This window comes from Chanodichthys erythropterus, chromosome 16 (assembly GCF_024489055.1).
Source record: "Chanodichthys erythropterus isolate Z2021 chromosome 16, ASM2448905v1, whole genome shotgun sequence".
Taxonomy (NCBI): Eukaryota; Metazoa; Chordata; class Actinopteri; order Cypriniformes; family Xenocyprididae; genus Chanodichthys; species Chanodichthys erythropterus.
Window position 1 is genome coordinate 40,421,659 of NC_090236.1, and position 27,710 is coordinate 40,449,368.

Below are 27,710 nucleotides of genomic sequence, written 5' to 3' on the forward strand. Positions count from 1 at the left end.
AAAACGTTCAAATGTATTCAAAATAAAACAATAAATTGTAACAATTAGATTTTTGCGAAGTCAGACAAACTAATTTGTCCATCATGTCTACACTATAATTTTTAATTGAGTACAGTTTTTTTGAAAGAAATTAATATTTTTATTCAGCAAGGATGCCGTGACAGTAAAGATGAAAATGTATCATGTTATAAAAAGTATTCAATTTAAAAAATACGCTGTTATTTTGAACTTTTTATTCATCAAAGAATAAAAGTATCAGAGTCAGTGTCGGGGAAACTTTTAAAAGTAATGCGTTACAATATTGCGTTACTACCTAAAAAACAAACTAATTGCGTTACTTAGTTACATTTTGTGCAAAGTAATGCGTTACATTACTTCTGCATTACTTTTACTCACTTGGGCTGGGCTTGCTTGTTTGTTTTTTAATACAATTTAATTAAAATTAATTTTTTTTTGTTTTTTTTTTGGCAAATGCAAATGCCTTTTCACATCAAAAGTGAAATGAATAAGCCTAAAGCTGAAGGAAATGCAAATTCAACCCATAGAGTAGAGGGCTGAATCTGTTTTCTTGCAAGTGAGATGAATAAAAGCATGTTCACATTTAGTCTAGAAGTACAATAACCATCATATTCACACAGTGAACACAACACCTCTGCGCTTTATTTCTCTCAACGCGAGGACAGGAGAGCTGTCAGTGAGTAAATGAGAAAACAAACTAAGTTGTGTTACTTATTTGAAAAAGTAACTCAGATATTTTGTAAATTTAATGTGTTACTTTACTAGTTACTTGAAAAAGTAATCTGATTATATAACTCGAGTATATTTGTGATCACCTCAATGCTGATCACAACTTCCGGAAAAAAAAAGATATGAACTGTTTTCAACATTGATTATAATAATCATAAATGTTTCTTGAGCAGCAAATCATCATATCAGAATGATTTCTAAAGGATCATGTGACACTGAAGACTGGAGTAATGATGCTGAAAATTCAGCTTTGATCACAGGAATAAATTGCATTAAATCAGTTATTTCTAAATCGTTTACGTCAGTCGTTTTTTGATCAAATAATGCATAAGAGCAAAAGAGACTTCTTTCAAAAGCATTTAAAAATCTTACCAACTTTTGAACAGCAGTGTAAATCGGACTACAGTTGTCAACGGACACATGCCCCTGATGCACCATGTGTATATATATAGAGTTAAATGCACTTACGTGTGCAGGGCATAGAGGCAGGGTCCGTCTCAGACCTGAAGAAGCCTTTTTCACAGGCACAGGAAGTGGATCCCTCCCTCACAGAGTAGCTGTGCAGCGGACACTTGGAGCAGCTGTCGTCTGTAGCCAGAGCTCTGTAGTAACCGATCTTGCAGGCTGCAAAGAGAGAAACTGAGACGTTAATGATCATAAACTATTAAGTTTTGAGAAAAAAAAAAAAAAACTCTGGCTATCATAAAGACACTTGGAGTGTGTGTGTTCATGTCAGGCCTGTGAAAGACACTGTAAGGGTGTGGAGTGTCTGAATGACAGACAGCAGTGCACGACTTTATGACACTCTAATGAAGAGAGGAAGTGATACCAGAGGAATGCACTGTCATTAATCCTAACACCCGAGCCAAGCCCTCGCCCTCGCTCTCTCAGCATTTGTTCTCTAGCTCTGATTTCTCTTTTCAAGTTTGCCCGCTTTCTTTTATTTCTCGTCCATTTTTGTCCTCTCTCCAGCTTTATTCTTTCCCTCCTTTGTTTGTTTGTCTTTTTACTTCCTTCTTTCTTTTTCCGTTGCTTCTAATATTCCACACACACAAACACGCAGCATAATTTCCTATTTATGGTGACAGAGACAAAGGAATGCTTTGAGGTCTTTTATTGACTTTTTTTTTCCTCGACAAAGCCATCGATACCCGCGGATAGCATTTGAACGAGAATAAAGCCGCACAACTTATGACATTTATCTAAGAGTTTATTGATCTGTAGATAGTTTACAGATGTGTTTCCCTAAAAGGCCCTATCACGCTCTATCACAAATCATAATAATGCCCTTAGCGATAATCATACATGCTCTTAGCAAAGCATTATGGGAAAGAAACACAAGGCTTTTATATGACAAATAGGACAAACAAGCTTTCGTGTGTCGAGAGGATGGGCCGTAAAGGGCAGTTAGATTGGGCTTTGTGTGCCATTCACTTACATTCATATGAATGAAAAATATTTGCCTTTCACTGAGTACAAAAGTTTGGGTTTGGTGAACTCTGACCTGAAAGTTTGCAACGCAGAAAGACGTTAGACCAAGAGAGGATCTGAACGTCATGGACTGGCACATTGTGTGAAAATCAAACATGGGGGAAACTCTCATTTTTGTGGTTTTGCATTAGTATAAATATGAAAGAAAGTAAACTTCAGTTAAGACGACGCTTTGATGGTTTGCTATTTTGTCAAAAAATATTAATAATTTAAGAAATAATAATAAAATTATTAACATATTTCACTTAATAATAATTAAAAATGTATTTAATAACTAAAAAAAATAAATAAATAAATAATGAATAATAATCTAAAAAATAAACATAAAATAAAAAACACACCAAAAGTTAAAAGCAATACATTTAAAATAGTTTTACAGTGAATTTAAGAATCAAATGTGCAATATGAAAGATAAACATGAGTTTTGAGATCTGAAAAACAATTACATTTAACGGTATTATTAAATTATATTATTTTCATTATTATCTTTATTCGTATCATTATTAGTGTTTTTATATATTAGCATTAATTAAGTGCTAGATGATGGAAAAGTGGCATATACTGATAAAAAATAAAATAAAAACGAAAGAAACTAAATAAAATAAAATAATAATAAAAATAAAATAAAATAATAATGATAATGATAATGAAAATGAAATAAAAAATAAAATAATAAAAAATAAAATAAAATAAAATAAAATAAAATAAAATAAAATAAAATAAAATAAATCCTGAACCGGTACATCACACATCATACTGTTATGGAACATGACATCATATCCGGTTTCCTATATTTGCTGCTGAGAAATAATTTTTCATACTGAAAATAATCATTAAATTCTATCAATTTCATTAGTATCATTATTAGTGTTTTATAGTATTTATAGCACTCATTTTTATAGCATTTTATCAGCATTAATCATGCGCTCGATGATGGAAAAGTGCCATATACTAAATAAGATATAAAACCCTGAACCGGTAACAATATATCACGCATCATAATGTTATGGAACATGACATCATATCCAGTTTCCTATTTTTGTTGCTGGGAAATCATTTTTCATACCTAAAATCTAGTGCGACTGTCCCTTATAAGTGCAAATAGAAGTGCATATTAACCTGATCGTTAAAAAAACAATCTGACAGTATTTTCGCTCCAAGCGAGGACAGAAAAGTTTTCTGCTTTTGATTGACAGGATGTACTTCAAACAAGTGTCCCTCATCACTCTCTGCCTCGTTCTCTCTTATTTTCTCTCTTTGCCGGCCAATTCTTTTAATCTCACATAAGTGTCAGGAACCCCGGGGCCGCATTAGCGCTCGCCCTCGGGAATCACCACCTTCCACTCCTCCGTTTCATCTCTCTCTCCATCACAGGCTGCCCAGGGGCCAATCACTCGCAATCAGCCGCAACAGCGTGCTTGATCAGAGCGGAGGGTTAACATACATCTTCTGAGAGGAGATTAACACAGTTTTGTCATCTTCTAAACAGGATCCATAAAACAACAGCAGGGATGGAAAGATAGGACGAGCTCGGGGAGAAGAGATGGGTCGCGACCTCTGCCGGACGGCGGGCTTTGTTGCCGTGCGTTGGAGGGGAAGGATGGGAATTAGAGCGAGAGGCTTCATCTGATCAGCTTTGGTTCATCTTAACACCAGCTGGAGGACAGAGTTAATTGAAGAGGGGAAGCTTAACACCACGGTAGGAGACTGGAGGTGTGTTCGGGAGACCAGAAGACGGTCTTGTTTATGAGCGAATGCAGTCTCAAGCACTTAGGATATCTAACACCCTCCACCTGCTTAAGAGCCCGAGTGTTTTCTCAGTCCCAGACCCTTACGGTGGACGACCAGCTGTCCTCTCGCTTCCTAAGATCCCTCAGGAGACTCCTGGATTCCATTCCACAGGCAAATCTCGTCCCCCCTACGGATCTGACCTTTCCACTCTCTCTCCATGAAGCCTATGGCCAATGGGCCGGACAATAGCAGGACAATCACGGTCTCATTGTCCACTCCGGTGGACGATTGAGGAGATGAGCTTACTGCCTGTGACATAATAGGGTCGTAATTACCAGCCCATGCCCTAATATTCAGGGTCAGCGCTCTCGTCCCGACGTCTCAATGAAGACACTGTCTCAAACCGAGCTCTGAATGCTTTCTACAGGCTTTAGACCTTAAAACAGTCACCTGTTGTCTTCCACAGAGAGACAAAACGCAGGGTGGAGTTGAGGACAAAGGCGGATAAGGCATTGTGTTGGGAAGCCAATGAATTATGGAATTCTGCGAGGTATGTGTGGCGGTTTATGAGTATTGAGAGATGTTCCAGACGGGACAAAAGACTTCAATTAGATTCGTGTAATCCGAGAACGTTTGGTTAGAAGCGGGACATCAATATAGACACTGGTGGTTTCCATTCAGATGATCGCAAATAAATAAATAGCGGACAAAGAGGTAAAACTGCAGGAAAAATAAACATGTGAGGAGAAGTGGAAAGAAAAGAACGGGACAGGAAAATGAGAGGGAATGAGCTTCAGCACTGGGTGGTCTTCAGAGTGTGTGTCCTTCAGGAAATTCAACACTGACTTCACTCTGCCAGGTTATATTTCTCTCCTCTCACACACAAGTCAAGTGTGACTCCCTCCGTCTCTATCTCCGTTTCTTGCCCTTTTTTCCCTCCACCACATCCTGCAACTCCGGAGTGATTAAAAAATAATTCAATTAAAAAGTAATAACAATGGATAGTAAAAAAGTTGTGGATTTAATTTATGCAAAAGTTTTCGCACATTTCACTGTAAACCCTAACGCTCGAAATACTTAATTGGTTTGAGTTGAACAAACTCAATTTAAACAAATTAGTTCAATCAAATGAACTTTTATGAGAATTTAGAACTTTATTTTTCTTTTGAGTTCATGAAACGGACACATTTGAAGTAGTCTGAACTGTTTCATTGTTTTGAGTTTTATGAACTCATTTCTTTTAATTTAGACAAACTTAAATTTACCTAAAACTGGGCTGGGATTTCTATTTCTCAGCATGTTTTACCACGAAATTTTAAGTTTTAGTGTATAAATTAACTTATGCAAAAAATTCAAGTTAAAAGCAATTAAAATATATGAGTATAGAATTGAAATCTGCCAGTTCTGCTTACTTAAACTTTGAATTTCTTAACTTAACTCATTTTTTTTAAAGTTTTGCCAACGTATTCAGGTTTACAGTGTACATTTACTTCTTTAGGCATTATCCCATAATCACAACAACATATGTCGATGGAAACCCAGCTAATGCTGCTCATAAACACTTTATAAGATGGGAAATTGATTAGAAATTGAGCATATTGGACATTATTTGCTTCTGCTCTGAAGAAGAAGAAGAAGAAGAAGAAGTCTCTTTTGCACACACACACACACACACACACACACACACACACACACACACACACACACACACACACACACACACACACACACACACACACACACACACACACAGACTTGCCGAAAGCAGAGAAAGTGAAGTCGAGACCTGTGGGTTTGCGTGAGCTAATGGCTAACATATTTATGACACTTTTATGATGCTGGCTTATCTCTGAAGCCACTGCTCCAAAAGGATCAACAGAGGCTAATCCACCTCACGTACACACACACACACACACACACACTCACACACACACATTATCTCACGGGTTACAAGTTTTGTTGGAATATCAGGGCCTTTTCATGACATTTATGTAGTTTATAGCCTTTAATGCAGTTCCTTTCCCCTTTTGTCACCTCACAGGCTTATGTTACAAAAGCCTCTAAGTGCCGTCTGAAATTTTCTTCTAAAATAAGCATTTTTTTCAATGAATAGGACCTATTAATTGCCATTAAAGTGGAATTAAACACATACGAGCTTGATAAAAGTGCTTATTTAAGAAGACCATTTCAGACGGCACTTAGAGGCTTTTGCATCTGAAGTCTTCATATATATATATATATATATATATATATATATATATATATATATATATATATATATATATATACATACAGCTATGGAAAATTTCTGATTCCAAGTTCAGAAATCAATGTTAAGTGGTTTTTAAAAAATAATCTTAATTTTTTCCATAGCTGTATATATATATGTATATATACACACATTTGTTACTAAATACTCTCTAAATTTTATACAAACATATATTGGCATCACAACAGCCACTACTCAGTTGACCACTGGGTTATACTTAAACAAAATTCCCCAAATTGTCTTTTTTTTAACTTTTCGAACACTGCTTTCACTTTTTATCACTTTTATGGAAGCTTGTTTCCACCACTAAATAAAAGGTAATTGCGAGTTTTTATCTCACAATTCTGACTTTTTTCATGCAATTGTGAGATATAAACTCTCAGATATAGATATAGTTGCAATTCTGACTTTTTTTCTCGCAATTGCACGTTTTTCTCATGCAATTCTGACTTTATATCTCACAATTCTGACCTTTTTTCTCAGAATTTTGAATCTCGAAATTCTAACTTTATAACATGCAATTGCATATTATAAAGTCAGAAGTATAAACACACAATTCTGTGAAAAAATGTCTTTTTTTCCCTCACAATTGGACATTATAACATGCAATCTCACAATTCTGACTTTATAACTCATAATTCTGACTTTATATCACTCATTTCTCACTCAAAAAACAGAACGGGGAAAAACGACATGATTATCATCTCTGCCCTCCAGCAGGAACACACCAATTCCCTCATCGATCGGTTTCCTTCTTCTGCTTATTAATTACATCTGCAGTGACTGATACCTTGATCCACTCACTGCATTCAAACATCCCTCATCGCTGCAGTGTATGTGTGTGTGTGTGTGTGTGTGTGTGATTGATGCGGCTCAAACCCCTGAGAAGCGTGTTTGTCAGCGAGAGGCCGAGCTGCGTCAAACCGCACTGACTTTAATCTCCATATATTCGCCTAGGTTTATTTATCGCTCTTCTGTCTGTCTCTGCTTCTCCGTACCCTTCTCCTGCCCTCTCTGATCCCCTGAACCTGTCAAAAGTTTCCCAAAACTTTTCTAAAGACAGTCCCAAGGTCTCACCGAAGGCAGAGGCGAAGCACACAAAGGACGAGTGTTAACCTTTATGCGCGAGGTAAATTATTACGCGGCCATCTGCTGTACAGAAGTGTGTGAGTGTGTGTGTTGCTGTATTTTATATAAGGAGGTATACATAAAGCTTTGAAGGAAAAGGCAGAAGGGGGCAAAGCAGCACAGACAACAACTCCGGGGTAGGTCTTTCTGAATCATATCAAGATCCCAGCCAGAGGTTCGGATCTGATAGACAGGAACTCCACCTACACACACTCACGGCATTTCAGGAAGTCTTTATGAAGGCCTGGCTCACGCAGGTGACGAGAACACACTCTTTTCTGCTCTCGGGCCGCGGTGGGGGCAGGGATATGGAGGTGAAATGCAGCTCATTGTCTTGTCTACTGTCCTGTGAGGGGACGGGCAGCTGGGAGAGGCAGGGGGCCAAACATCTCACATTCCTAACAATTCCTGCATAGCAAACAAGGAGGAGCTCCCTGGAAATGTGTGTGGATGTGAAGGGAAGGTTCACACGAAAGATGCAAATTCAGTTGTTATCAATCATGTCGCAGGGATAGATATAGTGCTAGTTATCTAGTGAAATAAGGTGTAGACCAAAATGTATTGTGAACGTGCAATTTGAACTTTCAGGACTAGTGAGATTCGAGAAGTATGGTGGAAAACAACATTTTTGAAGTGAATAATGACTTAAATGTCAGACATTTCTTCAGGCAAAACTGCAGATAAAGCTGCAGAAGACTTAGTATATAGTGTTACTACTTCAGCATTGTGTTTTGTACCTTGGAGAATATTTTACTTTCGTTTTAGCAATTTTTTTATGCATTTTTTTTTTTTTTTTTTAGTATTAATGCATTTTTACTTTCAGTTTGATTTAGTTTTAGTAACTTTAGTACTTAAACAGTTTCAGTTAGCTGCATTTCTAGGAAACACTTTAGTTTAGGGTCCAATTCACACTATTAACTAGACTAGTTAATGCATATTACTAGGATATTAGCTGTTAATTAGTACTTATAAAGCACATATCAATGCTTTATTCTGCATGATCATATTCTACATCCCTTAATCCTACCTAATACCTAAACTTAACTAATTACTGAAAGTTAGCTGATAGTTAAAAAATACTAACTAATAATAAGCAGTAATTAGGAGTTTATTGAGGAAAAAGTTGTACATTTAAAAAAAATGATGTACAAACCCAGTGATTGGGTTGTTTTAACCCAACGGTTGGGTTAAATGTTTGCCTAACCTGCTGGGTAGTTTTATTTAACTCAACTATTGTTTAAAAATGACTGTATTGCTTGAACACCAAAATATGTTGGAGATTAACATTTATGTTTAATAAATGAACATTTATTAATAAGTTAAATTAATAATAATTAAACAATAAACATTTATTAAACTGCTTATTAATAAATGTTCACCTTTTGATTATTATTGTTGCCTCTAGTAATTATGTTTCTGATTTTAATTTCCAACATATTTTGGGTTCATTTTAAGCCAGACATACAGACATTTTTAAACAATAGTTGAGTTAAATAAAACTACCCAACATGTTGGGTAATAATTTAACCCAATCACTGGGTTTGTCCATTTTCAACCCACTGAAATTCATATACCATGGAATACGCATCCAAAAGTACCACACTAAAAGTCCAAACTCTTGTGGTAATACCATGGTATTTTTTTAGTATTTGTCTGTAAAAGCATGGTGCATCCAAAAATACAATAGTACTACTATGGTAAAAGCCCAAAAACATGGTACTACATTCTCCTTGAGGTTTCTCTCGCTCCTTTGTTCTCTTTTCATTACTTTCTCCTTTTTCTCTCTGTTTGTGTCTTTTTCCACTACTCACTTGTGGTCATAATTGCCTCGCTCGGCGGGGCGCAGAATCATTGTCCCCTCACTGCAAAGCCAACATTTTTCCCCTCACTTCCAATGCTCTGGCCTGCAATTGCTTTTCTGGCACTCCATAAACCAGCCCTGTCTGTCTCTTTCAACACATCTCGCAGGCAGGATTACTCTTACAATCATTAGCAAATAGCACTCACTTCAAGCAGGCTTGGCAGTGGGCTCTCTCTGGACCGCTATATTAAATTCTGCAGAGGGGGTCGGGGCGGTGCATTCGCCGTGAACCCTGGCTAAGTGGTGCTCTCTTAAAGAGCTGATGCTGCTGAGAACAGGTCGTGTCCCGTCCACTTGTTTTGTTGGGCGGCCAGACCACAGAGACTGCGAAGGGCTACTCGGGGCTGGGCTGGAGCCAGTAGCGGCGGGACGTGCTTTGACAGCTTATAGTGAAGAAAAAAACACAAACCCCTTAAAGGGGACGTATCATGAAAACCTGAATTTTTCCATGTTTAAGTGTCGTTTAAACACAGAACACTATTTAGAGCCTGAAAGTTGACCCTGGCAAGCTCTTTCTGTCTGAGTGATATTTTGGAAAAAAATATTAAACCATTCACAGCATTTGATCGCAATCATAAACGTTAGCCTGGTTGGCAAACTGGTATGCTATGTATAGTGGCGTCCATACGGGTTTTGCACAAAAGATGAACATGACGGCACATGCTAGTGGATGAGTTGAATCAACTCCACAGCAACTACATCAATTTATCCACTAACCATTCAGAAACGTCTAAAAGTTGTAACTTCTTCCTGAGTCTCTCCATCAGTGTCGACTCCGGTTTGAACAATGTAAGGCTGAACACTTTCCTCATTTTGGCTGCGTGAGATTCTCCAGCTTTGTTGTTGTTGAGCTGTTAAAGCTCCGCCCTCTTCTGAAAAGCGGAGCTCATTTGCATTTAAAGGGACATACACAAAATCTGCGTGTTTTTGCTCACACCCAAATAGGGGCAAATTTGACAAGCTATAATAAATTATCTTTGAGCTGAAACTTCACAGACACATTCTGGGGACGTATATTACATCTTGTTAAACATGTCATAATAGGTGCCCTTTAAGAAATGTACATTTCAAAACCTGAATCTGAGCTACGTCTTATTGGTTTGAGTTTGAGTTCTGCTCCTGATCCTATTTCACTCATGTTATTTCTCTACTAAAATGTAAAATTGTGTTCATATCATGTAATTCTCAAGGTCTTTAAGTTATAGCATTGGTTTTCCATATATAACCTACACAAATGTTGGCCCGTGAGGACCACGGTGAACACAGAAAAATGAAGGTAAGGTCTGTTCGGTGCTGGTTGATGCCAGGGAGGGTCGTGGCCTCTGGGTAGAGATATAGCGCTTGAGAGAGAGAGAGAGGGAAAAAGAGAGATAGAAAAAGGCCCTTATTGATTCTAGGGGCTTTTGACATGCTAATGTTCTCGCTGTCGGCTTCGGTCCCCCACCTCCTCTTAGCCAAGGGCCTTCAAAGGGAGGCTGCCACACAAAGACAGGGAGAATGCACTGTGCTGCCCGCTGAATGGACGCTCTCGCTTAGCGAGCAATCTGTGCCTTATAAAAAACACCAAGAACAGCTCATGACATGGAGAACATTGCACTGGAGAAACTCAAACAGAACGGATAAAATCTAACGGTTTGATTACATGCATCAAATCAGAGCCAAAGTAAGCAGTAACAACTTACAGTGAAAATAAGCAACATTAAGACTCTCTCAAGTGATCCAAAATTCGACGCAGCGCAAGAATTCCAGAATGCACATGCAAAGGGTTATGGGTTGTGGTTACTGTGAATGTGCGGCCACAAGCTCGTGCCTCAGAGCAGAGGTGTGTGCCGACGAGGTGGTGAGCGAGCAGAAAGAGTTTCTGGATTCTCGGATTAATGTCCAGCAAGGGATATTAAAGGGTAAATGTGTCAACACCACGGCAACGATGAGTGAATTACACTTCGCAACAGCCTCTTTTTCAAATGACTGCTTTGCTTTCTGTCACGTGTGTTCGTTTTTGAAGGTTGAGGAGTGCAAACATAAATGAGAGAAATGCATGTGTGGTTTAGGTTGCGAAAGTCTGTGTGTACACACACAAAAATGAGCTGGGAGTCTGTGAGGAGAAACATAACTCGGGTTATTTAAGTCAGCCACATGTGTTAGAGGAGGCATGCAACATTGTAATGCTGTTAGAGGTCGTTTACAGGCCAAGAGGAGTGTGTGTGTGTGTGCTAATTATAAAATACATAAGTTTGCTTTCTTACGATCTTTCATTTAAATGTGTTTTCTTCTCATATCACCTGCTCTGAATATGACTATGAATATGTTTTATTACTCTGCAATGTTGAGTAAGTGATCTGAAACTTTGACAGTCAAGATACAAGATACTCACGATTTAAAGGGGACATATCATGAAAATCTGACTTTTTCTGTGTTTAAGTGCTATAATCGAGTCCCCAGTGCATCTACCAACCCAGAAAACGTGAAAAAGGACAGCCCAGTAACTTTGTTTTGGCTATAGTTTTACCACCGCTTAATCTGCAAGTTTCCACCCATGGCGCCGCCATTTTGTTATGGCAAGAGACAACGGTCTACCATTACCGACAATCCTCATTTTGGCTGCGTGAGATTCTCCAGCTTTGTTGTTGTTGAGCTGTTAAAGCTCCGCCCTCTTCTGGAGGGGGCGGGAGCAGCAGCTCATTTGCATTTAAAGGGACACACACAAAAACGGCGTGTTTTTGCTCACACCCAAATAGGGGCAAATTTGACAAGCTATAATAAATTATCTTTGAGCTGAAACTTCACAGACACATTCTGGAGACACCAGAGACTTATATTACATCTTGTAAAAAGGGGCGTAATTAAAGGAGGTTAAATTAGTCAAGATAAGAGAAAGGAAAAGTAGTAGTTAGATTTGTAACAAGCTACTAAGAAAAAGTAGTTAACTACAATGAAGCTATTAAAGAGAAAAATGTCTAAATATCTAAAATTAGATTATATTTTAAGTAAAAGACTTTATAATTATAATATTTGATTATAAAATATATATAAAGTAATAAATGAATATATGTATAAATCTCGATTAGGATGACTTTTACTAAATTAAAAGAAAAATACTTGTTATAATTGAAACATTTTGCTACAAAACTGAGGTCAAATGCAATGCAGGGACTTTTTTTGTTTCGTTTGTGTGTTTGACAACTGCTTTAGTTGCGATTCAGTGTGATATAAAGTAGTGTTGTCAAAAGTACCGACTTCGGTACCTATCGGTACTGAAATTTTAAAAACGTGACGCTTTGAGCGCTGTTGAGCGGGTTCATAAACGTCTCTGATTGGCCATTGTGTTGACACGCTCATCGGATATGCCTGTGATTGGCTACAATGATCAACGCGTGGGAGCATTTGAAAGCACACGGAAGTGTTTGAATTTGAAAGCGTTTTGAAAGTGGGAGCGCGAGCGATTGAAAGCAGGCGTCTAACAGTGGACCGCGATAGACGCCTGCTTTCAAACGCACCCGTGTGTATCTGTGTAAGCGCTTAGTGAAGAGATTAATTGGTGACTATTTACAACGTTTTTACAGCGTTGATCATTGAAGCCTATCACAGACATATCCGATGAGCCGTGAAAACAACGGCCAATCAGAGATGTTTACGAATCCACTCAACAAACTTTTTTTAAATTTCAGTACCGACTAGGTACCGAAGTCGGTACTTTTGACAACACTAATATAAAGTTTCAATGCATCATTTCGTCACACTGAACTGCTACTTGATGAAAAAGTAACATTCTAAACCGTTTTATAAACCGCTGAGCCACCGTCAATCTAAAAATGTTACTTTGTACTCCTCAAGGACACTGAACAAATCTGTAAATTCACAGTTACTTTTTTGGTGACAATGTGTAGCAACATTTCAATGCTTCTATATAAGGATCTCGTTCGAAATTCCTCTGTGAGATTTACCTCTACAGAACGCTCTTCCTCTTCCCCTCCCGCCTTTCTCTCAGCGCTAACAAAGACATAAAGTCACAACTAATTGTGTTCAGTGACAAACCGAGTGGCTTTTTCCACAGCAGCCGGTCCAATCCACTCTAACCAAAACCCCAGGAATGGAATAAACCCTCAAGTCTAATGGCAAGCATTAGATCCAGCCATGCTTCAGCCCCTTCAAATAATTACCAGTATTAATGTGCATTGTGAAGTCGCCGCCGTGACCCCTACGGGCTAATCACAAGTGTTGCCTTGCATTGTGGAAACAGGTCTGCCGACCCCCGAAATAATCCCATTACTAAGTAATGCTCACCGTTCTCAGCTTAATTGACATCTGTTAACCGACGTCCCATCCTGAAGTGCCGAGAGTGAGTTTTGCGAAGAGCCCTTCAGTCAGGAATCCCTGAGTATGCATGTTTGTGCAATGGAGAGTTCAAAAAGTGCTTTTGAATAACATTTCTTTCATTCAGCGTTTGCATATTTACCTAAGTGAGAAAACACCGAGCCACTTCAGTTCCTGTCATTCATACTGCAGGAAAAAAGTCATTTTGTTCAAACTTCTACAGCACTAAGATTAATTTGAGACATCAATCATCGTGAATCAAACCATTCATATTAGGCTTTCATAAACACTTCATTAGTAGAAAAGAACAACTGCATTCATGAGCTCCATCTGGTGCGTTTGTACAGAGAAAATTTTGGCAGCGTCCTAATCAAACCCGAACACAAAGACGCGCAGCGGCCGCGCTGACTGTAAAGTCTCGCATAAAACAGGTCAGCAGTTTCAACGTCTCTTTCAGAAGAAAACGATGGCTCGGGCCTTCCTGCGTTCGACCTTTGACCTTCTCTGGAAGGAGGCCAACTTAAGGCAGTAACTGATGGGGAGGATCGCATGAAGTAGCTGGGATGGGTGCTCACGTCCACCGTTGATGGACATCTGAACACAAACCCTTTGGCATGAAGCATGTGTGGAGAGCAGCGGCTAAATGGATGCTGGGTTAATCAGGGAGAATGGGAGGACAGACCCTCAGACGGAGAGTCAATACGGCTCGTCCGCACCACTATAGCAGTGATGCTAAAGGAGATCTGTGCTGATCTGAGGGATCCAGACCGCCGGCAGTGAACGTGTGCCAGACGGCGTAATTAAAATATAATTAAACACCAGAGAGATGAGGCCAGCGCTAGCAGAATTTCTCAAAAGGGAACATTAGCAAAAATGTGCTTAGCATGTAGTTTCAACAGACTTTCTTGGGAAATTATGTGAATTTATCAAGGACGCTGGGTAGTTTCTACTTCATCTGGTTATTTCAGGCATTTCGCCTTACAAAAAAAAAGTATCATACTGTGGTACTTTGATATGAACGGTACCATGGGAAAAACACAGGCCATTTACAAGCTACACTTACGTTCAAAAGTTTGGGATCGCTAAGATTTTTTTATGTTTTTGAAATAAGACACTTCTGCTCACCAAGGCTGCATTTACTTGATTAAAAATATGAAAAAATTTGTAATATTGTGAAATATTTTTACAATTTAAAATAACTGTTTTCTTTTTTAATATTTTTTAAACTGTAATTTATTTTTTTGAATTTTCAGCATCATTACTCCAGTCTTCAGTGTCACATGATCCTTCAGAAATCATTCTGATGTGATGATTTGATGCTCAATAAATATTTCTGATTATCATCACTGTTTTCAGGATACTTTGATGAATAGAAAGTTAACTAAACAGCAGTTATCTGAAATCTCTTTTGTAACATTATACACTATCGTTCAAAAGTTTGAGGTCAGTAAGATTATTTATTTTTGGAAAGAAATGTATACTTTTATTCAGCAAGGATGCATTAAATTGATCAAAAGTGACAGTAAAGACATTTAGAATGTTCTATTTAGAATAAATGCTGTTCTTTTCAATTTATTCATCCAATAATCCTGAAAAAAAAAAAATCACTGATAATAATAACAACTGTTCTAGCACAGCAAATCCGCATATTAGAATAAATTACATTTTAAAATATATTCAAAAAACCGTGGTAATATTTTACAATATTACAGTTTTTTACTGTATTTTGGGTGAAATAAATGCATCACCTTCTATTAAAAACATTTTTAAAAAATCTCACCGATCTCAAACTTTTTGTATTTTAAAGAGTACCATGGTATTACCCTGATCCATTCTGTACATTTGCAAACAGTTTGACTAGTAACCCCTGCTGAGAAATGTTAAAATGCCAAAATTAAGTAGAAAATATCTCGTTATAGAAATATGACTGTGAGGGACTGAATCAGACGGCTCAAACAGCATTTGAACGAGCAGCACAGGGCATTTGTCACCTCTAAACTTGCATTATCATGGACGCTTACAGTTCTGTGGGAGGGGGACAGTCACCTCCATCCCTCACCCTTCCCACCAGTTCTGTCCTTCAGGCCGCTTTCCGCACCCGGTGCATCCATCACAACATGACAACTGACGGGCTGCGAGCTGTCAGGGGAGCTTCCGTATGGGAGCACCGGATGATGATAGACAGGAAGAGGTCAAGGAGAACAACACACACATGAGCAAGCAATTGCACACATACAGACAGACCGGAGCGTCTGAACTCCAAAGATTCAAAAGATCTGGATTTAATCATGCGAATCATATTATCCAAATGATTTCAAACACATACAGCATGCTGCCATGATCACAGAGCGAAGAGGACGGACCCAACCTTCGCTCCGTCTCGCTGAAAGGACGAGCCGCCCATTGTCTTTGAGAGACAAGTTTGCTGGCTTTGCATTTCACGGACGAAATATGCAAATGACGTATTTTGTCTGATATCAAAGAGCACCTCTCTGCATCTCTCTTTCCTGGGACAGCTGACAGTCCATTCAGGGGCCGACGGAGGGAGAACTGAGGAGGATCGTGACAGGAATCAACATATGTGCTCGCCATCAAAAGCGAAAAGGAAGTGATGAATATTCATAGGCGGGAGCATTTTGGCAGGCGGCGGCTATTGTTTAACAAAGAAAAGAGCAAAAACGACTCACAGCTGAGGATGATGATTCTCATACACCTGCTCATAATTATGACAGCGAAGAGATACACATGCAAGCCTTTTCTAATTAGACACAGGCAGATGCATACAGGTGCAAAGGTGCAAAGTTTGCAAAGCAACAATAACACATAAGAAGGCCGGATCAATACCTCTTCTCAAGTACACCAATTTGCTTAATGTGTGATTAAAGCTAAAATGTACTTTTGCACGGTGAAGTCGATACAAACAGTGTTCTCTTGAGAGTCTATCTCTGCTTACATGCATAAATAATGTCTTGTCAAGCATCGTTTTCCTTCCAGTTACACAAGCTGCTGTCTGTTCTGATTCAAAGAGCACTGTTTCATATTATCACACCTTCCCATCATGCTCTAGTTTTTTTAAACCCTTTATCCTTTCTAATTACATGAATATGCGCGAGCTGTTTTACATTAGCAGCCATTAAAAAAATAAAGCGGTGGCACCATGGTTGAGTGATACTTTGATAAATACTATGGTACTTGCACTGTACATTTAAAACAACATAGTATCACTGACAAAAAAGAACTATGATATGATTTTTAGACACAACAAACTCCCAAAAATGCCATTTTTTGGACATATATGTGGTGGTACTGGAGTACCGTGATAGTATCAGATGGCTGAAATATACCATGGTGCTAAAATTCATGTACCATGGTAGTACTATGCTACAAAAGTACTGTACTATCATGTTTTTGGAAATGCACTATTGTAATACCATAGTAAATATCTTGATATACTATTTAAAGGGATAGTTCACCCAAAAATGAATCCCATGATTTACTCACCCTCAAGCCATCCTAGGTGTATATGACTATCTTCCTTCAGACGAACACAATCAGAGTTATATATCCTGACACTTCCAAGCTTTATAATGGGAGTGAATGGGGCTCATGATTTTGAAGCCCAAAAAACCTCATCCATCCATCATTAAAGTAATCCATACGACTCCAGGGTGTTAATAAAACCCTTCTGAAGTGAAGCGGTGGGTTTTTGCAAGAATAATATCCATATTTATTACATCAACTTTATAAACTTTAATCACTAGCTTCCGGTTATAGCCATCCGTGCGTTTACGAGAGCCGAGTTCAAGCGTAATCTTACGACTTTATTTATTCTGAAGCATCCTGGGTAGATTCATGAACACACCATTTTAAGACTAATAGAAATCTACAGTATAGCTAAACAACTCACCTTTTTTTCGCCGTTTTCCTTTGCAGTAAACAATGCACGCTTCTGCATTCATCTCTCCTGGAATATGCGTGTAGTCTATAAAGTTATAAATATGGATATTTTTCTTACAAAACCCATCGCTTTGCTTCAGAACGCTTTATTAACCCCCTGGAGTCGTATGGATTACTTTAATGATGGATGGATGAGCTTTTTTGGGCTTCAAAATCATGAGCCCCATTCACTGCCATTATAAAACTTGGAAGAGCCAGGATATTTTTTTAATATAACTTTAACAATTGTGTTAGTCTGAAAGAAGATAGTCATATACACCTAGGATGGCTTGAGGGTGAGTAAATCATGAGATTTATTTTTAGTTGAACTATCCCTTTAAATAGTATGGTGCATGAATTTCTATACCATGGTATAGTGTCAAAGTACCATGGTAATACCATCCTTGCCTGGGCATTTTTCATGGTAACAGTACTTCTTTTCTAAGCGACACTATCACAGGGGTATATTTCTGTAGAAATACTGCAGTAGGCAGATGCATATTAGTCAAAAGAGCTGAAATCTCACTGGTGTTGGTTGGATTTCTCTCCACGTCGTCATGCTGTTTCACTAAACTCTGTGTACGTTTACAGTGTAGTGAAACGCTGAGAGTGGGCTGTCATTCTCCATCACAGCCTAGCATCTCAGCGTGCTTTTACACGTCTCCAGCTCGCCGGACGCCCACTAACAAGCGGAGATTTCCTCTCTATCCTCACCTCCTACTCAACACAGCAGATGAGCAGTGAGAAAACAGCAAACTCTTAAAGAGAAGAAAAGACACCAAATCCTCTGGCCAAGTCTCCGCTCCATTCACCAGCCGAACGGCGGCTGTTTTGTGGCCTTCTCTCGCTCCTCTGTTCTTGGACCTGTCCATCTAGGCTGCAGCTGTCAAAATTTTGACGTCTTAATCAATCTCGGCCATGACCCCCGTCTCTCAGGGAGGAGAGGAGGATAAAGCCAGGGGTCACCCCTGACCCTGTCTAGTGTTCCTCCCCTCTCGCCCCCATCCCCGATCACGACACCCCAACAATTGGGGAGAGGCTCCCATTGAGGCCTTCTGGGGTACAGGGCTTGTATCCCTTATCCTCAATGGGCTTTTTCACAAGGTCCTTGGGACGCCCCATTGAGAAAGTTCTCGCCCTCTCCTAAGCCCTCACATTGAAGGTGAACCTCTGCATCCCTCCCCTGGCCTGGGCTGCACACACAGACTTATTAAACAGACAGCGGCTCGCATCTGCATGCTGGGATAGAAAGCCACCTTTTGAACCCGCTTCAATGAGGAAACAACTGCCTGTTGCCTCTCTGAAGACAGCCTGTGATGGCTTAATCAGACATTGATGACAGGCTCATGCTTAAAGGGATAGTTCAGCCAAAAATTACAATTATCAGAAGATTTACTCATCCTCAAGCCATCCTAGGTGTATATGACTATCTTCTTTCAGACGAACACAATCAGAGCTCTTCCAAGCTTCATAATGGGAGTGAATAATAACCCAGATTTTTGGCCTGAAAGAGCAAGTGATTGTTTTGTTCAACTGACCTAAAACTAGGGGTCTACAAAGAGTGCCCGAGACCCGAGTACCCCGGACCCCTACGGGTTCGGGTCTATATTTTAAATGGTCAGCCGGGTCCGGGTCAGGACCCAATGTATTACTTTTCAAATAATAGACGGGTCCGTGTTGGTTCAGGGTAGTACATTTATGGCATTTCTCGGTTCTGCACGGATCCGGGTCCAACTTTCAAAATAATAGTCAGGCCCGGGTCAGTTCTGTGTTGTAGCACATTTTTGGACCCGTGAAGACCTCTACCTGAAACCCTGGGCTAGAACAATGTTATTTTGTTTTATTATTTACAGTTGGGAGATTTGGGATATGAAATTTTACGCCAAACAACAGAAATACTTAAAACACCATCTTCCAAACATCTCAGAGTAATGAAATCATCAACGCAAGGCCCTGAAGTGATTTAAGTAAAACGTTCCACCAAATGTCTGTGTGGAAACGCCGTTCTGCTCTTGGTAAATTACAGCCTCTTTCCTTTATTTCAACATATCTGAACGGCAAAAGAGAGCAGAGGGAGAGAGATGGAAAGCTAAGGAGCGAGTGGGGAACCCGGCAACTGCCAGCGAATAAAAGAGTGGCCAAGAAAAACGGCCAGATCCCTGAGAATGGCCTTTCCGAGTGTACCCCTTCAACCACCCACACAAGCACATCCACTGAGAGAGAGAGAAAGAGAGAGAGAGATCACCCGCTGTGAATGCCGACCGCCCCCCTTGAGCTCGCAGGAGCCCTAAATTACAGCCCGTATTTGTCATGCAATTAGCCCGCAGAGATAGCGCTCATAAATAAAGGCCGTTAGACTGGCCAGTCGGCTGTTTATCACCCCGCTCAAGCGATGACCCTCTCCCGGACCAGACGGAAAAGAAAGAAAGGGCGTGCTCAAACTGTCTACATGTCCTCTGGCTCTTCCTTTTTTGCTTGCACTGACCTCAGAATTACCCCAAACAGTATATCATGGCTTTTTCAGTGCCGTACGGCCTGACTACGGACACTGGGAATCAAAGCCAGCATGGAAAAAGAGAAACGGCCCTCTGGTGACAGAAGCAATCTATCTGATCCTCTCCTTTTCTTCTTTTATCTGTCCTGCTCTTTCAACGTTTTGCCAATCACATCTTTTGGCTTTAATGTGAACTGAAAGCCATCGCACATGCTCTTGAGAGATAGCAAACGAGAAAAGGGTACGAGAGCATTCGCCCATGATCTAATTAAGCAGATTCTGCACATAAACCACACGGCTGTTGCTCCAACAAAATAATTAGCGCCAACGTTTCTCATGCGCAAATCCACAGGGAGGTGTTTTGATATCAAACAGGGCGAACCATAATCATAACCAGACCTCTCGAATAACAACACTCGCTTAATCCACAGCGATCTGCCGAGTGCCCAGCTGTCTACATCTGAGTAAACTCTTATATCCCTGAAGGAGGGAAAAGTGCATCCAGGTCAGCTTCAATTATAATGATCTCATCTTATATGGAATATATTGCCGCTGGCCGATCACGGTCTTGAATCATAAGAGAACCTGCTGGAAAAACTCAAGATATCCGAGCTCTTACCTTGGCATGTTCCTCCATGTTCCTCATAGCCAGGGTTACACAAACAGTTCCCAATAGGCACCAGCCATTCTCCATCTGCTCCGCAGTACATTTTAGGGACCTCACGTTCCTCTGAATTGTCCACACAGGATCCGCGTACCTCCACTAGTGATGAAGTGTCCGCCCCGGTGGTGGTGTCCGGAAACTGGGCCAGGTTGCGTACGGTGAGGGGGCATTTCTTATAGAAGATCCGTACGGATACCAGGGCGATGCATGCCCCGACGTCCTGGAAGGCCAAGTAGAAGCCCTTCCGCGTCAAAATTCCTACATCCCGCACTTCCGTGTTCAGCTTCATGATGCGGTCTCCTATGTCCACCTGCGTGAAGCTCTCGTCGGCCGCGATGGTGTCGATTTTGGTGAACTGGTTCTCTCGGATGTACCTCTCTTTGTCATTGTTGGACTCGTAGTAGTAGAGGTTAAAGGTCTCCTTGCAAGTTCCCATGACTCCTGGCAGGCTGTTGCAGTCACGCAGGGTGAATTTGATCTCGATGTAGACGCGCTGAGCTCCGCCGCGGGGGATCCAGTCTGTTCGGAGCCAGTTGTTCTGGTTGGGTTCCATTACGTTGCATACCTGGTACGTCCTGATTGGCGTATTCTTCTCGTCCATGATGCTCACTTCTTCCCACTGTGAGAGAGACAGAGAGGTAAGTAGGCCTATAGAGATTCTGCAAAGGGAGACTTTTGTCACAGCAGGTGCACACAATTCCAGGCCCGGAGATGGAGATTTCCCACAGACCAACAGCTGCAGTGATTTCATTGATTACGATATGATAATGAGAATTTAATCACACATCTGCTAGACTCTGTGCACTTTTTTTTTTGTAGATAGTAGGGATTAGTTTACCCAAAAATGAAAATTGAAAAATTCTGTCATAATTTACTCAAACCCATATGACTTTATTTCTTCTGCAGAAAACAAAAGAAGACATTTTGAAGAATCAATGAAAGTCAGTGGGGTCCAAAACACCACTGGAACCCCAATGACTTTCACAGTGTGGACGAAAAGCTAACACTTTTTGTGTCCCTCATTAGAAAAATCATACGACGGTGAGTACATGATGACAGAATTCTCATTTTTGGGTGAACTATCCCTTTAAGACAAGCGGTTTTAATACTCAACCTTTACACTGCTTTATAAACAAACTCATCGGCCACTCAAAGATGTTATTGGAGATTTGATACTTTTTTTTTTTTTAATTTGGGATTGTTAAATAATCAACATAATTGGGATAATACACTTGAAAAAATGCTGGGTTAAAAACAATCCAATTTGGGTTGAAAATGGACAAACCCAGCAGTTGGGTTAAATGTTTGCCTAACCTGCTTGGTAGTTTTATTTAACTCAACTATTGTTGAGTTAAAATGAACCCAAAATATGTTTAATGAATAAAAATTAAACATTTATTAAGTTGCTTATTAATAAATGTTCACCTATTGTTGCCTGACTGATTTTTAATTTCCAACCTATTTTGGGTTCATTTTAAGCCAGATACAATCATTTTTAAACAATAGTTGGGTAAAGTAAAACTGCCCAGCAGATTGATCAAACATTTAACCCAACCACTGGGTTAAAACAATCCAATCAATGGGTTTGTCCATTTTCAACCCAACTTGGGTTGTTTTTAACCCAGCATGATTCTTCAAAGCATCGAAAAGCTCCATTTCTGTACACTAGAATTGAAAGTGCTGTTTAAACCTTTCAAAGGCTTCAAAAACAGTTGTTTTTGGCTGATAGATGTGGCGATATGTCAAATGTTTGTTCGCTGTGATTTGGGAGAAAGATAATCTTTTAAAAAATACTTAGGCTAAAGTATGGTTTTCAATAATAAACACTCTTGCACATATACAAGAACGCCCTGACTTCCCGGTCACCATTAATCCCATATTAAGCCATTGTAATACTACGGGGCCTAGAGTTTGAAGCTTCCTGCTGGTGAGAGTTTCAAATGAGATGTATGCAATGAAGGAGAGTTTTTGAAAAGGCCTGTCACGATCTATGACGCTGTCTTTTCTTCTCGCTTTTTTACTCTTTGTAAGTCGTAAGTGTAGAAATCCCAGCTGTCACAGCGATAAAGCTGTACATTCGGCCCGCTCGCGTGAGGGAGGGGGCTCTGTCGGGACCCTGTCAATCAAACGGGTCGATGAGATAAAGCAGCACAGGCTGGGGGGACCGCATTTCCTCAAATGCCAAGTTCACCATTAAACCTGAAACCAACCAAAGTGGGTACGGAGGGAAGACTAATTGTGGTGTAATTAATCAAGCGAATCGCAGATAAATAACTTCGCTCATGCTCGAATAGAAACACGGGAGGTTCAATAGGTTTTTGTTAATGTAATGTATTAATGTATGCAGTTTCAGTTTTAGTAATTAAATCACAACAACACTAACAATAAAAATGTGCTTAAACTACTACTGACTGCATAATAATTATGAATATTAATGTAAAGTGTGGCCAAAAAAAAAAAAAAAAGGAAACCTTTTTAAAATACCTAATTTAAAAAGGAGGTAAACAGTACTGTCCTCGTCAAAGAAAAAAGTATAAAATGAATGTTTAAATCTGTATTTCAAATTACTCATTCACAAAAAGTCGAGCTTCACTGTTGTATATGGAAAAATACAGTGCACCAAGAACAAGAAAAATTATTAAATTTTAAGATGCCAACCCATAAATGATGTAAAGAAATTAACATTATAATTACAAAGCACAAAATGTATAAATGAATTATCCTCAGCACAAGCACTTAAACTCAAGTCGTTTCTCAGTCTGTATGAAACATCAGATTATAAGAACAAAGCCATTTCATCTGTCAGGATTTATAATTATGGATGTTTGTGTAGGTCTCGTTAGTCTTCAGTGCTTCATCTAATGCAGAAAATACTGAGTGCATACAGTCCTCTTAAGCTGCTTTCCATCAGTTTTTGGTGTGTTTTAGCACAACACGAGGCCTTGGTTAAAGCGCCGTGCTCTTTTAATTTCTGCTTTTCATGTGCAAATATACTTTCCAAGACCTTCAAGAGTGGTCGATAGAGGTTTTACTACACAAATACAAAAGTAAAAGCAAAATTGTAAATCCTCTGTAGACTCACCCCTCCTTCCGTCGGACTCGCAACCCATTTCAGTTCTCCCTGCACAGTTCTCGAGTCCAGCAGCGTCACTGCGGAGAGACAAAATGCCGTGAGTCACTGAAGATGGATCATCAACCTCCTTATGACTACACCAAACTGTCTCTGAAGTCACAACTGGTTTCATCTGCTACCAAACACTCATTGCTCTCCTTTTCCTTGAAGTATACTGATTTATGCTTATTAAGGAAATTAATTGGATAATCAGTATTTTAGGTAACACTTTAATTTAGGGTCTTTTAACTAGGTGCTTATAAGCAGCATATTACTAGAATATTGGCTGTTTATCAGTACGTATTAATGCCTTATTCTGCATGATCATATTCCACAGTCTTAATCCTACCCAATACCTAAACAAATACCTTACTAACTATTAATGAACAGTAAATTAGTAGTTTAATGAGGGAGTTAATAGTGAATATGTGTTCTCTATACTAAAGTGTTACTGTATTTTATAAAGTTTGATTGTGGCATGATTAAGTATTGTTTTAATTTGGCTATTTTCCAAAGAAAATCAGGCCCTTTGAGAGAAAAAAACAAAAAACATAATCAGTGTGCAGTGAATGTGCAAAGAATAAATAAAAGGCAAGATTTATTTCTTTTTATTTCTAAAGGTTTCAGAATTTGTGTGTATATATAGTCTGAACACACCTAAACAAAGCCCTAGCATACACTAAATTAAAAGCGTGCATGTAATATAAGTCTATATTATACTGAAAATCATTCGTCTCGTGCGCGTCTCTGTTGATTATGAAGAACATCCATTTCGATTCTGAAAACACCCCAAAATAAATAAAAAATAATGAAGGAGTCGTAAAAATGTAAGTTTCCGTCAAATTATTGGAGCTATACGCTACATATTTCCTATTTCCATTCTTGGTCATCCAAGCACATTTCGTGAAATAAAAATATATAAATAAAGATAGGTGCAATAAAAAAAAAAAAAACAAAGTTCCAACAAAATTAGAGTGTTTACTCCCAACAGAGTCCGAGCTTAAACTTCGTTTGATGAGGAAAAAAATGTGTTCCATTAGAGCTGCGGATTTGGGAACCACAGACACTTGGAGATCTCCAAAGGGACTTTCGGAGAAAAATGTTATAATTCCTTTTCGAGTCTTGAAATATTAAAAAAGAGACTCTGTGCCACTCTAAACCGTCCCAAGTCGTAACCCAAACAACAACAACAACAACAAAAACCGAACTCTTGGAGAGATTTTCCTTTGCTTTGGTAAATCCTTACCTTCATTAGGAGGGTAGACCCGTGCGGTAAACGCGAAACTCGGTATCCAGATTATTAGCGCAAAAGTCGCCGTGAACATAAGCGCAGCCATTGGTGTCATTTCGTGTGCGTCTCCTCCGCTCCGCGTGCGGACCGAAGTTGCGTCTGTCCCGGTGGAATTAGCGTTTGAGAGTGATGCGCGCAGCGCTGCTGAACACCGCCGAGGGGCGGACCTTCACTGCCTGACGCGCCTGTCACCGCGAGACGCAGAGAGTCAACAGTCTGTCCATTCGGGTAAACAGCCAGCCCATTTCCCAGGTAGCCTATATGGTAATTGGAGAATTGTATAAGTGTATAAAAAAAGTCTTTCTTCTTTCAATCTTTTTGCGTACGCGCATGTGAGATAATGCAGCGTGTGCGCGTAAAAGAGAACGCGAGAGAAAGAAAGAAATAGAAGCGCTGCTTTTACATACAGAACTAGGTCTATAATATATGGGAAATACCCTGAAAATAATTATTATATCTGTATACGTCATGCATAGGACTGTATGGAGCGCGCGAGTCATTAAAGTGAAGTTATCCAGCTCTATAGAGGGAAGAGCAAGCGCGCCGTCTAGCGTTTAGTGCAATTAATTCCTCTAGTCCACAACACTCAAAAGACAATTTCTGAACGTGCAATAAAATACTTTCATAACATTACTAATGTATTCAGGGGAAACTGAATACTGCAGTAATTATGAATTAAACAAACCCTCCTAAAGCATAAGAGAGTGGGAAGATGCTTCAAATCACAAACCAGAGCGTTTAAACCGCAGTGATTCAGTGCTAGTTTCAGAAAGTCTGACTCATTTTTGCAAATCGGTTCTTTAAAACAGCTCAGATGGATTTAAATGACGATTCAGCCATTATTTTACGTCTCGACAGAATTGGCATTACTTAAATTCCAGTAAAACCATTTCTAGGCACATATTGCCGTTTATTTAAGTTGTATTAATAATTGTGCATTATAAAAAAAAAAAATAAATAAAAAAAAAAAGACCCGATTCATTCGCATCGCTATTCATCAGTATGTGTTGCTGCAAAGACTTAAAGTTATTAAATGTTAGGGTGAAACCCTTTCTGCTTTTATCAACTGGACGCCTACACTTCACGACCTCTCCTGCCCCTGTCAATCACGCGTTTCATGACGCCCACGACCAGAGCTGCGCATCAAACGCGTCTTTTCCATCGTAGAATTCCGTCAATAGCAGCAGATGCGTCTCACTGCGTGCGCCCACCTGACGAGCCAATCTACATCCTGTAACGCTGACTGTGTGCTGACAACTTTGACAACAGTGTGTTTGCATATGTATGGCCTGACTTGAGTTATTGGGTCGCGCCCTCGAGGCTGATGGGTCTGAAAGACACAAGGCTCTGTTTATACTTGAGCATTAACAGTTATAGCAGCACTTTATTGTTGTGTCGCTAAGATAAATGTTCTTGGCTGGAATAAAGTGAGATGTCACAGTGTTTTTGCTTAAATAAATAAATAATCGTGTAGCCTAAAGCTTAGTTCTTCTATACATCTACAGTGACTTGCAAAATGTGGAAAAACCACATGACTTTTTCTGTTTGAAAGCAAATCCAATGTTTCTTGTTATATCTATCAGATAGGTTTGATAAACCTACTGCATTTGCAACCCTTTTAGGGCGCGTTTACAGAGCACATTTTTGCTTTGCAAATGTGGAATGGGGAAAAACGCAAGGTCTCAAGACGCATTTTTAAAAGCTGAACTGATTTTAACTTGAGCACCGTGTCATGAGCGAGACGCTGCGAAAGACACAAGATGTGAGCACAACAGTCATACACGTCCGTCTAGCGCGTTTAGAAAAACACGTTGGATTGGAAAAACATGTCCTGTGTGAACGGCCTCTTACCTATTCTGGTATAGTTTTGTTTATTTCATTTTTTAACAAGGGGGATGATCAACATTTTCTGGAGGCTCCTCCTTTACTGAACATTTGCTGAGGCAAAAAAAAAAAAAAAAAAATTCCCACTTTCTCCCATTTTTATGGAAGCATGTCCGCCACTAAATAATAGAAAAAAAAAAAGGTTATTGCTACTTTTTATCTCAGAATTCTTATTTTTTCTCACAATCACATGACAGAAAGTCAGAATTGTGACTTTCTATCTTATAAAAATGGGATCTGAAACTGATTTTTTTTTTTTTTTGCAATTGCTTTTTTCTCATACTTTTATCGTGCAATTCTGACTTTATATCTCGCAATTCTGACTTTATATCTCGCAATTCTGACTTTATATCTCGCAATTCTGACTTTATAACTCGTAATTCTGACTTTATATCTCGCAATTCTGACTTTATAACTCACAATTCTGACTTTATATCTTGCAATTCTGACTTTATATCTTGCAATTCTGACTTTATATCTTGCAATTCTGACTTTATATCTTGCAATTCTGACTTTATATCTTGCAATTCTGACTTTATAACTCGCAATTCTGACTTTATATCTCGCAATTCTGACTTTATAACTCGCAATTCTGACTTTATATCTCGCAATTCTGACTTTATATCTCGCAATTCTGACTTTATAACTCGCAATTCTGACTTTATATCTTGCAATTCTGACTTTATATCTTGCAATTCTGACTTTATAACTCGCAATTCTGACTTTATATCTCGCAATTCTGACTTTATATCTTGCAATTCTGACTTTATAACTCGCAATTCTGACTT

At 39.2% G+C, this 27,710-nt stretch overlaps 1 protein-coding gene across 3 annotated transcripts in view; it reads right to left on the reverse strand.

Moving 5' to 3' along the window:
* Positions 1–25,228, reverse strand: part of epha4a (eph receptor A4a) — a 48,603-nt gene extending 23,375 nt beyond the window's left edge. For 2 of the 3 annotated variants that reach the window (XM_067364223.1, XM_067364225.1), the window contains exons 1-4: positions 24,994–25,228; positions 23,718–23,785; positions 20,591–21,254; positions 1,216–1,371 (exon numbers count right to left, since the gene is read on the reverse strand). In XM_067364223.1, the coding sequence (XP_067220324.1) occupies positions 1,216–1,371; positions 20,591–21,254; positions 23,718–23,785; positions 24,994–25,093 (988 nt within the window). In that variant the 5' untranslated portion in view covers positions 25,094–25,228. The remainder of the gene's footprint in view (positions 1–1,215; positions 1,372–20,590; positions 21,255–23,717; positions 23,786–24,993) is intronic. The other variant, XM_067364224.1, reaches the window with a different exon arrangement.
* Between the last annotated feature and the right edge of the window lie 2,482 nt (positions 25,229–27,710).